This window comes from Astatotilapia calliptera, chromosome 22, assembly GCF_964374335.1.
Source record: "Astatotilapia calliptera chromosome 22, fAstCal68.1, whole genome shotgun sequence".
Classification (NCBI taxonomy): Eukaryota; Metazoa; Chordata; class Actinopteri; order Cichliformes; family Cichlidae; genus Astatotilapia; species Astatotilapia calliptera.
The window spans coordinates 9,982,828-9,997,596 of NC_137442.1; the positions used below are offsets into that span (position 1 = coordinate 9,982,828).

At 39.6% G+C, this 14,769-nt stretch overlaps 1 protein-coding gene across 1 annotated transcript; it reads right to left on the minus strand.

Moving 5' to 3' along the window:
- Positions 1–236: 236 nt before the first annotated feature.
- Positions 237–12,885, minus strand: zc3h12ab (zinc finger CCCH-type containing 12Ab). The gene is made up of 6 exons (XM_026156806.2): positions 12,747–12,885; positions 11,437–11,983; positions 5,185–5,324; positions 3,152–3,386; positions 2,958–3,058; positions 237–2,491 (listed from the first exon to the last, which is right to left on the minus strand). The coding sequence occupies exons 2-6, from the start codon at positions 11,946–11,948 to the stop codon at positions 1,545–1,547; spliced, it is 1,935 nt and encodes a 644-aa protein (XP_026012591.1). The 5' UTR covers positions 11,949–11,983; positions 12,747–12,885; the 3' UTR covers positions 237–1,544.
- Between the last annotated feature and the right edge of the window lie 1,884 nt (positions 12,886–14,769).

Consider the following 14,769-nt stretch of genomic DNA (forward strand, 5'->3'; position numbering starts at 1 on the left):
TTTTGCAGCAGCTAGAGGTGAAATAATTTATGTTTTAGATCTTTGTAGTTCTGGTTGGACTCCAAACGTTAGTACTTAATGGATTAATGGAATTTCTGCAGAGCTACTGTATTTGTGAAGTTTGCCACTTTATCACAGTTATTCACCATATTATTACAAACACATTGGGTAAGTGAGTGGTGTATATATATCAAGTCTTTAAAATGCATGTAAATAAAGCACAATGTAAACAGCTCGACTGCTAATTGTTTATTTTTATTTCAACAACTTTCATTGTATCAGCATAAAAAGAACAGAATATATGTAGTAAAATAAAGTGGAATAAATATAACCATTTTACTGTTTTACTCGAGGTGTGTTTTAAATTCCAGTTAGCTTGATATCACAAAAAACACATTAAATAATCTAAACTGAGAACATTAACCATCATAAAACTTGCAGCAATCCAAGTACAGACTTGAATCAGTTCATCTGGATGCAGCTCAGCTTCTTCCACTGAAAACGCTTCATCCAGGCAAACAGAATCCAATTTCTGGGACTATAAAACTGTCATAATCGGCTATATGGCAGGTTAGGCAGGGCCCAGGTGCAGCACATGGTGACAGACAGAATTAACTATAAAGCAGCTTTATTCCCGTACTTGGACGCTCAAAGGAAATACAAAAAATAAAACTCTAACCACAAAAACCATGACCAACTAAGGAGACAGAAGGGGGGCAACAAACACTGGGACAATAGATAAAGAACCTTGAAAACAAGGATGACTTAACAGCCTGGAGCAGAAAAACTCTAGGATAACTAAAAACTGAACGCTAACCGATGCATACTTTATACATGATGTAAATATAATTATGAAACTAGGAATCACATGCAATATTCCACACATAATAGAAACTATTAAGTCCAGAAACAGAGAAACTCTGGCTCAAAGACCATGTCAAAAACAACTCTGACAATTGAGATCAACTACCATTTGCAGGGAGTGTATGTGAGAATGCAGCCATAATATTTTATCCTGACACGTTGATTGACAACACTGCACAGTGATGTCTTAGAAACAATAGATGCATAGTGCCAATATGACACAAAAAGGTATTTCAGTACGCAGCTCAGCACAGCACAGCCGGTTCTTAAATACTGTTGAGACACACACAAGGCGACCTTCGCAGTCATTTCCGAGCTTGTTGGTCATTCTCAGACGTCAGGTTCTTCCAAAAAGACATCAATATCGAGAACGTGTTCCTCATCCACACAACACACTGGTGACTGAATCTGACTATATAAGTGTATCTATGAAAGGTAGACCTCAAGAGTGTCAGTTAATCCAATTAAGTAGCATTAAAAGCCACATGTTTGCTAAAATTTATAAATAAAGATACAATTTGTATCAACTGCATCCTGCCTCTAACGTGAGACTGCAGCGAGGCAACTCCAAAGAATTCAAATAGTTTTTAATCAAGGTGGATACCACAATACAAAACACACAAACTCATGTTAACCTTCAGTCTTTCCACTGAAAGACGAGTTCTCGGACTGGATTCGTCTCATCTCAGCTGACTCTGCAACTTGAGGATTTCGACCACGAGCATCTGTGGATCCATCATCTGAGGGAACATGTCCATGGCTGTATCCACCAGCTGGGCGCTGAAGATAGCGAGGAGCTTTTTCCGTATAACCTCTCTCTCCTCCCTGCTGGGACCTGGTTGCTTCATTGGAGGAGGCTCCCAGTGTGAGGGATCTCCCGGGAGGCTGCGGACCACCGCCGGTTGACCGCAGAATGGATCGGACCACTGTGGCCTCTGGAAGCTGTGGGTTTGGCTGCGCTGGAAATTTGTCAGTTGGCTGTATGGATTCATGCTAAGTGGGTAAGCGCAATAGTTCGGATAGTGGGGCAGACTGTAGGGCATCATATCAGCGCTGTGGCTGCTCACTGGCCCGATGTTGTGAGTTGGGAAAGCCGGCGCACTCCCACAAGAGGCAGTGCCATGTGAGCAGCAGCTGCACGGGGAACTTTTTGGAGGGCAGTACTGCTGGCTGCTGCTGTACGGTAGCCCAAACTGGTGATCACTCAGACTCCAAGGAGCTTCCACCGGCTGGCTGTCTATGGAGCCTAAACCAGAGTCCAGCTGCTCCTGAGAGCGGCTGTGCTGCACCGAGTTGTGATCAGACGACGCGTGTTTGCTGGACTTCTCCTTCTTTGATGAGGCCTTCTTGCTGGAGCAGTGACTTGCCTTCACCTGAGCTACCTTTTCATTTTTATGAGCTTTTTTTAAGGAGCTGCTCTCGTTTCCCAGAGTCAGTTTCTTCGCCATATCCTCCACCAACAGGAGGCTGAGTCCAGGCACAGGACTGGAGCAAGCTGAAGATTGTTTCTGAGAAGGAGTAGGCTGCTTAGCACTCTCTCGAAGCTCGTCTGCAAGAGCACGATTGGACTGTTTGGCTCGCTCGGGATGGTGGAATTTACATTTGATTCCATAAGTACATTTCTTCCCTGGAAAATGAATAAACAGCAGGCTTTATAACTCCACCAAAGCAGTATTTCTTTTTTCATGCAGAGAAATGTCTCGGCTAGGCAACAGTCGAATAACAGCCCTATATGTATAGTAGTCTGCACATAATCTTGTTAAAGTAAGGAATTTTTCTAAAATACTGCTTAAAATAGTTTTTTCTTTATCAATTTTACACAAAGTGCAACAAAATACACTAAATCTGATCAACATTGGGCACTCTTTGAAATTAAAACTGCACCACTATACTTGGCAGGTAGGTTGTCTCAAGCACTGTGAAGTTTAACTTGTCTTAGTGTCGCCTCCTTAATACTGGATTCTGAAATCTGAAATCTGTGAGGGCTGAAACCATCAAGATCTCTCTTTTTAACCCTGACTGTGTATTTTGGATCCATGTTTGCTGTACTGTGACCCCTGATGGCGCTACATGTCTTAAAAAAGCTCTCTCACCATAAGGACACGGCTGTTTTTTCTGAGTCTTTGGAACCCTCCGCAGGAAGTTCTCCAGGGTTGGTCCATGTCGACCGAGGGGATCATCGGGGGGCATAAACCTGCATCGGGGTGAAATGCAAACACCATCACTCATTGGTTAATTCAGGTTACTATCTGGTAGGGATCTTGTGTATCAGGAACGCAAAACTCACTTGTTATTAACAAAGGAGTACATGAGCAGCCTCTCTTCGATGAAGCGCTTCCACTCCGGCTTCTCTCCCTGAAGGTCACGGTACATGTCGTTGGACACGATGATGCCGTCAGACTCGAAGGCGTGCTTGACAATGTAGCAGTCGTCATTACAGACCACCCGTTTGCCTGCATAGCGCCGCGACGGTGTGAACACCAGAATCCTTTTCCTCTCCAGCTCACGCAGAATTTGCTGATCTGGATGCCAAACATTAAGTCAGAGAAATGATGAGCCACTACAATAAAGCCAGTGACTGATTATTCAAGACTTTGAATATGAGGAGAAAGATTCTGAATTTTTTCTGTGGATTTAACAGGGAGCCATTGAAGGGAAGCCAATATGGGATAAACATGATCTCGCTTCCCAGTCCTTGTCAGTGTACTCGCTGGATCAACTGAAGGCTTTCCAAGGAGCTTTGAGGACAACCTGATAATAATGACTTACAATAGTCAAGCCTAGAATAAGTGAACAAACTAGTTTTCAGCATATTTCTAATTTTACAAACATCCTGTCTTAACCTCCTAGGACCACATTTTGGGTACTCAATTTTGCTCTACATGGGCCTGATATCCACTTACGAGGACATTATAAGGTAAAAAAAAAAACCTGGTAATTCTTTGTTTTTACATTGATCGAGCCCCAATATGCCCAAATATCAAAGAGAAATTAAAAATGCATGTCGTGGAAGAGTTTGGGTCTTAGGAGGTTAAAGAAGTGCAAGACAGCAATCATACATATTTTTAATGTGCTCACAAGGACATAGTCAAAATGACCATCAAAGTAAATATCTGGTTAGACACTATTTTTCTAAAATCTTCAGGGCCGAGTACAATAACTCAGTTTTAGAATCAGGAAATTAAAAGTCATCCAGCTTTATGTCTATAAGACATTCCTATAGTTCAGCTAACTGCTGTGTGTCATTTGGCTTCATGGATAGATTAAGCTGGGTATCATCTGCATAGTGATGACACTGTATGCTATGCCTTGCCTTCCAAGGGAAGCATGTATAATGTGAATAGAATTCATCCCAGGACAGAGCCCTGTGGAACTCCATAATTAGAAAAATTGCAGAAGGAGCACAGTTTAACCCTAAAGGAGTGGCTAGAGGAACAAAACAAAGAGCTTAATCTTTGTGGAGCCGAGAGGAGCCGCAAATTAAGCTCAGGGTCATCACTAAATGCCCATTCAGATCTTTATTTAACTCATTCAGCTATAATAAAGCAAGTCCCGACTGCATATTAGTTTGTGTTTTTTCCCAGGAGGCAGGTTTAAACATCTTGAATAATAACTGCAGACTTGAAATTACACCCTAACACAAAACCGTTTATCTGCATGAGCTATCTATTTAACTACATTATCAGCAGTCACTTCCAAATATAGGTCACCACAGGCTAACTGAAATGATGATTATCATTTGGTATCACAAAAGCAAGACAAAAAAAATTAGAAAAATTTTTTTTTTGCAGCACATGCTGCAGATAAGCTTTATGCATGGGGGAAAAACTGTCTGTGGAGTTTCCCCTTTTGAGTTTTACAGTAAACTGAGAATCAGCAGCTGATTCTGTCAAACAATATCCTGCCAGTTACATGCCTGGGTTTTAAGTTCACTACTTACAAATAATTTCTCAAATTATTTATTGTTCTGCTTTTTTATATTACCATTTAGTGTCAAATCTACTAGTAATCTACTCGATTACATTGAGAGTTCTTGCTTTAACTGCCATTAAAAGCTTCATAGCAGGCAATTCGGGAAAAAAAATGTAAATGTCTTTTTAAAATCCCCATCAAAAGCTTAAAACACGTGCTGGGACATTCTGGGAAATTTTTGCTTAAAAAACATCAAAGGCGTCAACTTTCTCTCAGCTTAATATATATTTTCACTAGTTCTGTCATGGAAATTGTACCACAACTTTCAGGTTTCTGTGCAGGTTTCACAGTCGGGCAAAGAAGGAAGTAGAGAAACAAAACAAAGCACGTGAATTCCCAGTGTTGTACCTGTGATGGGAACATCCGGCCTGGGCTGCTCCTTCCTCCATGAGGGAACAAACACAGTGATTTCAGTGTGGCCTCTGTCCAGGAAGAAGTTCACAGCCAACTGGATTCCCAGACAAGAGAAAACTTCCTTGTTGCCATGGCTAAATGAAAACCAGGAAAAATGAATAAGAAACCAGAACACATGCCCACACACTAACAGCTGGAGGGAAACGTTCCTGACCCACTTTAGAACAAGAGTTATGGTGTTTATAATGGCACTCTTTGATGTTCACTCGGCATCATAGCTCTTATCAGTGCACCTTATTTACATTGATGTTAAAGATTACAATAGAACAAAGCTCTTTGTCTCCAACAGGTTGACCATAATTTAGGCACGAGTGCGTGGACTATTCTTACTAGCCACTTTATTAGGCGCACCTGTTCAACTGCTCCCTAACGCAAATATCTAATGAATGGAAGTAACTCAATACTTTTAAGCACATGCACATGATCAAGATGACTTGCTATAGTTAAAAATAAGTCTTTAAAATGAAGAAGGTGGTTTGAGTGACCTGGTTGGCCACGTTTCAGTATCAGCTGTTGATCTACTGAAACCAATCATCTCTAGAGTTTACAGAGAACGGTCCAAAAAGAGAAACTATCCAGAAAGTAGCCGCCCTCCTCACTTGGACTCACCAAAATCGGTCAATAAAAGACTAGAAACACAAAGCCTGATTTGATGAGTCTCAGTGTCAGAATTTGACATGAACAGCATGAAAGCATAGAATTGTCCTTCCATTAATCGACAGTTGAGGCTGGTGATGGTGGTGTAATGATGTGGGGAATATTTCCGCTTAGTACCAATTTAGCATCATTTAAGCACGTTCATCTCTTTGTGAACACGATGTTCCCATCTTTTGAAAACACTCCATGTCACAAACCTCAAATCATTTAAAACTCAATCCAGTCGAGCACCTTTGGGATGTGGTGGAACAGGAGATGGACGTCATGGATGTGCAGTAACAATGTGATGCTATCATGTCAATACGACCCAAAAGGTTTGCTTAAAAAAAAGTGGTCAGTGACACACTGACATCTGATCCATAACTAGTTCCACAGTGCAAAAAAAGCTGTCACTGGAACAGTACCATGAAAGAAAAATCGATGCTTATATATCCCTTTCATAATCTAGATGTGGTTCCACTTTATTTGATTTGTGGTAGTACCAATAAAGGAAACAATGACCATGGAAAGAACTACCTTAAGAAATTCACGAATGATAGACGGATTGATTCTGCCCACTATGATTTTCCTTCAAAACTACCCCATCATCTGTTATATCACAATTATTTTTCCTCTATTCTGCAGAAATGTGAACTGGCTTGGAAAAAGCATGAGGCAGAATTGGCTCCGTGCCAGCATTGGCACCGAGTTGGCGGTAACGAGGTAAACGACTGAATTACTAGTGTTAGTGTTTATGCGAGGGATTTCCCCGAGAATGATTTGTATCTGTTATGAGTTGCCCTACTTGACTATGACTTCTAAGACTGCTGTGAAGAAACTGTACTAACCACTGAGTACTGCTTCAGCTGTTGGACAGATTGCCTCACATTTGTCTCTAGAAAACTCTGCAAAGAAGCCCAAATCATCACCCCTCCTGTGCCTATCAGCACAAAGTGTTGATAGGCAATGTCTTGTTTTGGCCAAGTTTGATTTTTATTTGCTTGTTTTTTTAGAGAAGGAATAGTCTTTGCTTTGGCAACCCTTCTTCTAATTGTACTGTGATGAACGTAATGACAGTTTCATGACAGTTACATGACAGTTACATGACAGTTACATGACAGTTACATGACAGTTACCGATGCCTGTACAAGACATTCGTTAATGTGGCACCATTTACAATTACCATGCTAATTGATGCCTGTAGAAAGTAGCAGTTTCTATCAGGTGAATTTTTGGGGACGTCCACTCTTGGGTAGATTGTGGTATTGTGTTGACACAACTGAATGTTTCAGGCAAGCAAACTGCAAAAACTTTTATAGAGGTGATCTGTAGTAAGGGTGTACTCAGTTTTTCACAGGACGGCACAGAGTCATATGAAAAACTTTTTCTTTTGACTTAGTTTGTTTCTAGCTGGGTCTTATCATCCACTTTCTCATTATCTAAGGTTAAAGGTAAGTTGTTATCCAGCAGTTTTATAACATTTTCACTTATTTAAATATTTACAATACTCAAAGAAAAGCTTAAAAAACTGTAAAGCTAAAAGCGAGACCTTATTTGAAAGGTAAAAATTTGCCTTTTAAAAAAACACAACCCCGCCCTAACCCAAGACAGGTTTTTAGTGGCTTGATGGATGTTCACAGCTATTAAAAAAAAAACATCTGGCAATCGTGTGGCTTAAACAAAGTTGGTTGTTTTGCTTCGCAACACTTCTATCATCAACTTGCCAGAATAGCTGTTTCTAAACAAAAAGGTACACCTTTTTGTTTAGGTGTCATAGTCTATGTGACACAGTCTAAGTGTCACAGTCTATGTGACACTTACATCGTCACATAGACTGTGACGATGTAAGTGATTTAAGTCCTTGGGGAATTTCTGAATGACATTGAAGAAATGCTGTTGGACCTGCTCCAGAGACATTCGTCTTAAAAAAGAGAGCGTTATTATAAGTACGATCTGATTTGCATACTCAAGAAGCTGCATGCCTGAACCTGTATGCCAGGCTGGGAAAGGCAAATGACAGATGGGGTGTATACTGTGCTAAAACAGATGTATACCCTAATTCTCTCACCCTTTCTGACGCTTCGGTGTATAATAAAAAAAATGCTTAGCACAACTAAACTTCCCAAATCACAGTCAGTAATTAGAGATCAGTACCTGCATGCTTTTAGGTAATTTACTTGGGAAAAGGCAGCAGTCTTGGAAGCTGCAGTTTATAGAACTGGTTTATTGTGTTCTGAGTAAAAAGAAAAAAAAAATTCCTCAGTTGATGTACAACGCAAGTACAAAACACACAGTGAGTGTGTAGTATAATCTCTGATGGGCCTAATCACTGAAATTGTATTTAAATCTTCAACCTAAAATAGTATATACATAATTTATGATATAAAATATTTAATATTATGATTAGCAACTTATATTGGAATGACTGTTGGAATAGTTGAAATAAAATGAAATAATTTTAGAAATGTATCTGATAAAGTTCAAGACTTTTAACGATACGAAACGACGAAGAATATTGGTTTTGAATCAAATGTCTAACAGTATTACAGTTTCCCTGTATGCTGGATTTGGTGCTAATGTTGACACAGTAAACACTATGGGGCAGTATTATCATTATTTACAAAGAACGCTATGAGAAAAGTCTGTGAGAAAAATACCGTACAACTCACTCACTCTATGACTTCAGTGAAACTGTTGACCTCATGGGCTTAACAGCTAGTTTTAAATCTAATAAAATGCAGCACACAGTTCATAAAACCATTAGCATATTAGCATGCTAATGTCAGCATTTAGTTCAAATTGGAACTCACATATTTGCTAATCAGAAATTTTGTGGTATTGGTAGAAACCAGTTTTTGTAGATATTTCTGAGAACATGTTGGAATGTTGGGTTTGTTCCTGGCAGGGAAAACTGACAAATCTCTCTGCCAGTGTCCACCAAGTTGGAAAACAACTTGGAAAATCTGCAAGAAAATTTGTTACTCGGGCTACTGCAGTCCCAAGAACTGACTAATCAGTCACAGAAACGTGACACGAGAAAGGAAAGCTTGGCTCGTAATAAAAAAAAGAGAGAGATTTGAGCATTGCTCTAAATCAGGGGTGTCAAATTAAGGCCCTGGGGCCAGAATTTCACAAAACTTTTTACATTTTCCAAAGACTCCAATCACTGCACAACTTTCAGAAAATGTGAAAGAGGACATAAATTTTACACTTTTTACAATTGCATTTTCGTATTATGTACGTTTCACATATTTCATTTTCCCCACTAATAAAGACCCACCACATAGATCTTGTTTTTTCACTATCTACTGTAAAATAAAAAATAAAAAAAAATTAAAAAAATTTACGGTGGGTTCACAGCAAAAACATCAAAACAAAACAAAAAAGAAAAAAATATTCATCATTCACTGGTCTGACACACTTAAGATTAAAGTGGGCTGTATTTGGCACACAATGTAAAATGAGTTTAACAGCCATGTTAACAAATGCTTTTTACACCAGCTTGTTAACATTTGACTTTATAATTTATAATATATTTATTTTATGCTTTATAATATATTTATTTTATGCTTATTTATTCTATCCTGTTATTCTATTATTAATTTAGGATTTACCTAATATTTGTTTGATTTTATTCTTATTCATTTTTTAATCTTCTTATTCTATTTATATTTATATTGTATCCTGTTCTTATTTATTTTATCATTTTACCCTATATATATTGTATTGCGTCATATCTCCAGTGTTTCCTCGGAGGGCGCTCTCTGCACCGGGGCTGTTATTGACCGTGGCTGCTGGGTCTCTGGGGTCCTCTCAGCCTGGCTGGGGGGCTCCTTTGCCTCCCTCCTGCTGTGTGCCCAGCCTGGAGGCTGCGGTCTGTGACCGGCTCCCGGTGCAGACGGCTCCCTGTTATAGTGTTTCCTCACTTGGCTCATGCGAGCCCAGCCCAATTTTTACTCTTTAAGTGTGCGCGTGTGTGTATGTGTGTGTGGGTGGGGGGATATATGTGTATTGAGAGTGTGGGGAGTGAGTTGGAGGGTGGGGTGGGCTGCTTTTAACTATGTAAAGCACTTTGTGCTACATTTTCTCTGTATGAAAAGTGCTTTATAAATAAAGATTGATTGATTGATTGATAATCTTGTATCAGGTTTTAACAATTATTTGCCATCCTCATAGAGGCATCTATTAGTTATAACAATGATTTATTACCCTTACAGTTGAGAAAATAACAATTCATTTATAAATAATCTTTGTAAATATGTTCTGTGTCCTGTGTACAGTTTGTTTGTATATGTGTTTTTCTTGCTGCTGTTACAACCAAATTTCCCCTTGTGGGACAATTAAATGATTATTCTATTCTATTCTATTCTAAAATCCACGCCGTTTCCACATTTTGATTAAAAAACCAAACCAGAAAAAAAGAGATAAAGAGATATGACACCACCTGAAGAGCATAATTTAACCTATTTGTGTTTAAAAAGCTGCTTTTGTTCTGGGTTTAAACGTGCTGAAAGGTAAATGAAGCATCTAACGCTGCTGGACCCCTGCGCACAGGCTGTCACCAGACAACCTCCCACTCAGTCAACTCCTACTCCTAACTGAAACTGTGAATGAAACTGCAGATGGAAGCTGACTGTCACAATGACCTGATTTTAGCTGATTGTCATACAATTAGAAGGAATTGGATCTCTTAAAAAAACTGAATTAAATCAGTGGGGGAGTTGTGGTGTAGTTAAATGTCAAGGACTTTATGCCTGGTAACCTCAAAGCCGCACTAAGATTGAAAATAGCTTGTGTAGCTGCTGTGAGAATCACGATAAAACCAAAAATTAACCAATCTACTTTCTTTGACTGAAAACATAAGTTATCTATCCTATTTACAGCAGAAAAAAGGGTTTTGTTAGGGCAGAAATGTATTATTATATTCATTAGAAATAAATCTACAGACTATTTTCTAAGATAATTAACGGATTTCTCTGTAAAATGACAGAAAATTTAGTAAATGCCTGTTATATCTAATTTTCCTCAGTTCAACCCCCAAAATACAGCTTAGGATCATAAACAGAGGCACTAAGTATTCTCAAGTATGAAGATGAAATAGCTCATTTAGCATAAACAGTTATTTGCATATTAAACTTTGATTAACTGATTAATCGTTGTGGTTCTACATTATTCAAAACAGACAAGAGCAGCTCATTCATCTGCTTTTTGAGTGAAAACCAACTGAAAGTATTATTGCCTTATCATATAATCACTGCAGCTCTGATAGATAGAAACTCCATAATGCAGAAATAGAAATTCTCTGACATTTAACCTGTGAATTTTGGACAATACTGCATAAAAAACATTATTTACAAGTCATGAGACACAATAATGATTCTGTTTTCAATTTTGGATCAATCAGATGATCGGTGGAGCACGCAGGAGCTTTAAACAGTGGATTTGGGAGATTTCTGTTAGAAAATGGACTTGGGTGGCATATTCATGAGCTTTAACCGATATCATAATCAATCACTCAGTATCAGTCTAGCTACTGATTAGTTTGCTCACCTCATGGCCACATTGCTGCCGTCTATAACGACGGGTCTCAAAGTCTTTCCTTCCTCGCCAGTCTCCTCTTTGCTCTGAGGAGAAGTACCAGCTACAGGCAGCAGCAGTGTAGGGCCCGATGGCTGGGTTTCTCCTCTGGACACCAGCACCGACATTGTGGTCACCGGCCCCTGATTGGCCTCCTGAACAGGCCCGATCCGAACCAGCTCCCCCAGCACTTTATCCGTGTCCATGTTGGGGCCGAACTTCTGCTGAACAGCCTGTACCTGAGCCGTGGAGTAGCCCAGCTTGTGGAAGAAGTCCAACTTGGACTCCAAGAGCTGCGGGTCCGTGTTCGGGTCAAGTTCACCTGGGTACATGGTCTCACAGAAAGGACGGCAAGAGTCGTGAAGTGGGAGCAGTGAAGGAGAGACCCATGCAGATGTGTGGCAGTGTGTGTGGCGGTGTGGCTCTGAAATGAGGGTTTTACTCCACGTCTGCACAGCTGGGCAGAGTAAAACATCAGTATTCATCTCTTCTCAGTGGGTGAAGCCCACTCATGTCACACCTATTTGGAAAACAGATTAGTCAGCTCATTGATCAACAGAAACCGGAGCCCTGTAAATACACACAATCAGCAAAATGTGTGAACCAGTTAAACATTAGCATTATTATTATTTGGGCATCAGTAATAAATTCAGTACAATATCAGTGTCATAACTGAGTATCGATGAAAGCAGAGCTTAGAAGTTGCTGTAAGAAAGTTCAGTATAGCTAAATTTAATGTGTAACTATTTACTACAGTTATGGATTAAAAGCATAATATATTATAACATAATATCATATAATATAATGATTTAAACAACAGTAAACATTTCCTTTATTGTAGGCAATTAACAGTTAACAAACTGTTTAGCTTCTTCTCTTATTCCTGTAAATATTTTGTGCTAATGAGGTGAATTTCGGTTGTGATCGTTTTTTAAACTATTAACACTTTAACCTTACATTTCCCTTTATCTCAGACTGACTTTATTTGTATTCGAACTACTTTTTGTGTTCTTATTAAAGATGTTCTTACACTAATCCTGTGTTTTGTTACTGTTGTTTTTGAATGACTTCGTCATATTATGACACTAAATTTACAGCTGGGTGAATCTCAAAAAAAAGTTACTTTACAATTTGAGGTAAAACAAAGAAAAGCAGCACTTCTACCACACGTTTGGCATTCCTGTTGGAAATGTATATCTGCCGGTGCGGAAAAGATGAGAACACAGAGGTTTAGTTTAGTTTTCCGTTTTCACTTTTTCACAAGTTCACAGAAAGAAACTTACCGGTGTATTAAAATGTGCCAAATGCGTCTTTTATCCCTCTCGGGTTTGCCGTGAAGACACAACAGGGTTGTCGGCAGCTGTCGCGGCTGATGCGAAGCTTTCTCTGTTTGAGTAGTGAGTCGATACAAGGAAGTTCGGGTTTTTCTTTTCTTGACACAGCAAACAGCCAGCAGACGACCAGCGTGCCGGAGTCACATGCTGGGAATCCAGCGAGTTACAACCTGACGAAATGTGACTCCATCCGTGTTCGTCTGATTAATTATGCAAGAGCAAACCAGGAAATACAGGTAATAAGCACACTAACCTGCCAGGCCAGTGTGCAAGAAATATAGTATTAAAACATATTACCCACTCGGATATTAGTCGTTACGTAGTAGGTAAGTCAATAAATAGTTATAATACAATACGCTGAGTTTTCCTAATAGGCTATATTACATGTAGCCCCCGTTTATTTGTGCTTAGGCAGTTCCCAAAAGATCCACTAGAGGGCCTCAGGGACACACCTGTGTGCCAGTCGCCATGTGACAAAAATAAGTTTGTGGGCATATTTGTCGATTTAATTGTAGATTAATAAGTATCCCATATGAAAACCTAACAGGGCTTTTTGTGAACATACTGTATACACTCACTATCCACTTTATTAGGTACTGGCTAATACCAGGTTGGAGACCCTTTCACCTTCAGAATTGCCTTAATTCATATAGATTCAACAAGGTGCTGGAAATATTCGTCAGAGATTTTGGTCCATATTGACATAATAGTGTGACACAGTTGCTACAGATTTGTCAGCTGCACATGTGAAGCCCCCATCCACAACCACTGCGACCTCCAAAGGTCCAAAGGTGCTGTATTAAATTGGGGACTGTGTTTTATTTATTTATTTTTATGTATTCATATATTCATTTATTTATTTATTTTGAGTACAGTTGTTATATTAAAGACACCACTTTGAGATGATTGTGAAATGGGGTGTTATCCATCAGAATATGTGTCTGCTGTGGTCATAAAGTGATAGAAATGGGTGACAACCTTAGGTAGGCTGTAACGCGAAGACAAGGACACAACATCACAACAGAAATTGAGACTCATTAGAACAGGCAATGTTTTTCCAGTCTTCTATTGTCCAATTTTGGTAAGCCCATGCAAATTGCAACGTCATGGATATTTTACCTTTCTCACACCATTCTCTTTAAACCCATGAGTGATGGCTGAGTGGGAAAATCCCAGCAGATCAGCAGATTCAGAATTACTCAGACCAGCCTGTAACGCACCAATGTTCAAAGTCACTTAAATCACATTTTGTCCCCATTATTGTCTGCATGTCTGAATATGACTCATTACTTAGTTATGTTAGCAAAACAGTTTGACCTAAAAAGTGGCCAGTGATTATATGTTGTTAATGGTTATCTCCAAAAGTTGATTCTGTTCATCTGGACGTAGCGATTTGTGGGAGAAACGTTTCGTCACTCATCCAAGTGACTTCTTCAGTCTCAGCTGACTGCAGGTTTCCCCAAATCTTATAAACAGTACATTTGCATAATGACTGAAACCAGCCCACTGAAGGAACAATGGGCTGGGAGGTCAGTTCCTTAATCTTAATTATGCAAATTCTCATGACCATTGATCAACAACCACTGACCAAAACCCACTGATCAAAGACCACTGATCAATGGCCATGCGTACCATTCACAGAGAGTTGGGGAATGGCTGCAATCACAGCATCGTAAGATGGCGAAAGATGTGCCCTTAGGCCCTCTCCTCTATTCAGAGATGGTCTTTCCCTTTTCACCTAAATGGCCTCCTTGACTCCAGCGTTCCTCCCTGTCCAGGATGTGCACATCCTCATCATTGAAAGAGTGTCCACTGGCCTGTAGGTGTAAATAGACTGCAGAGTCCTGGCCTGACGAGGTAGCTCTTCTGTGTTGTGTCATCCGCTTCGCCAGAGGTTGTTTGTTTTCCCCGATGTATAAATCCTGGCAATCCTCCTGGCACTTAACAGCGTACACTATGTTACTCTGTTTGT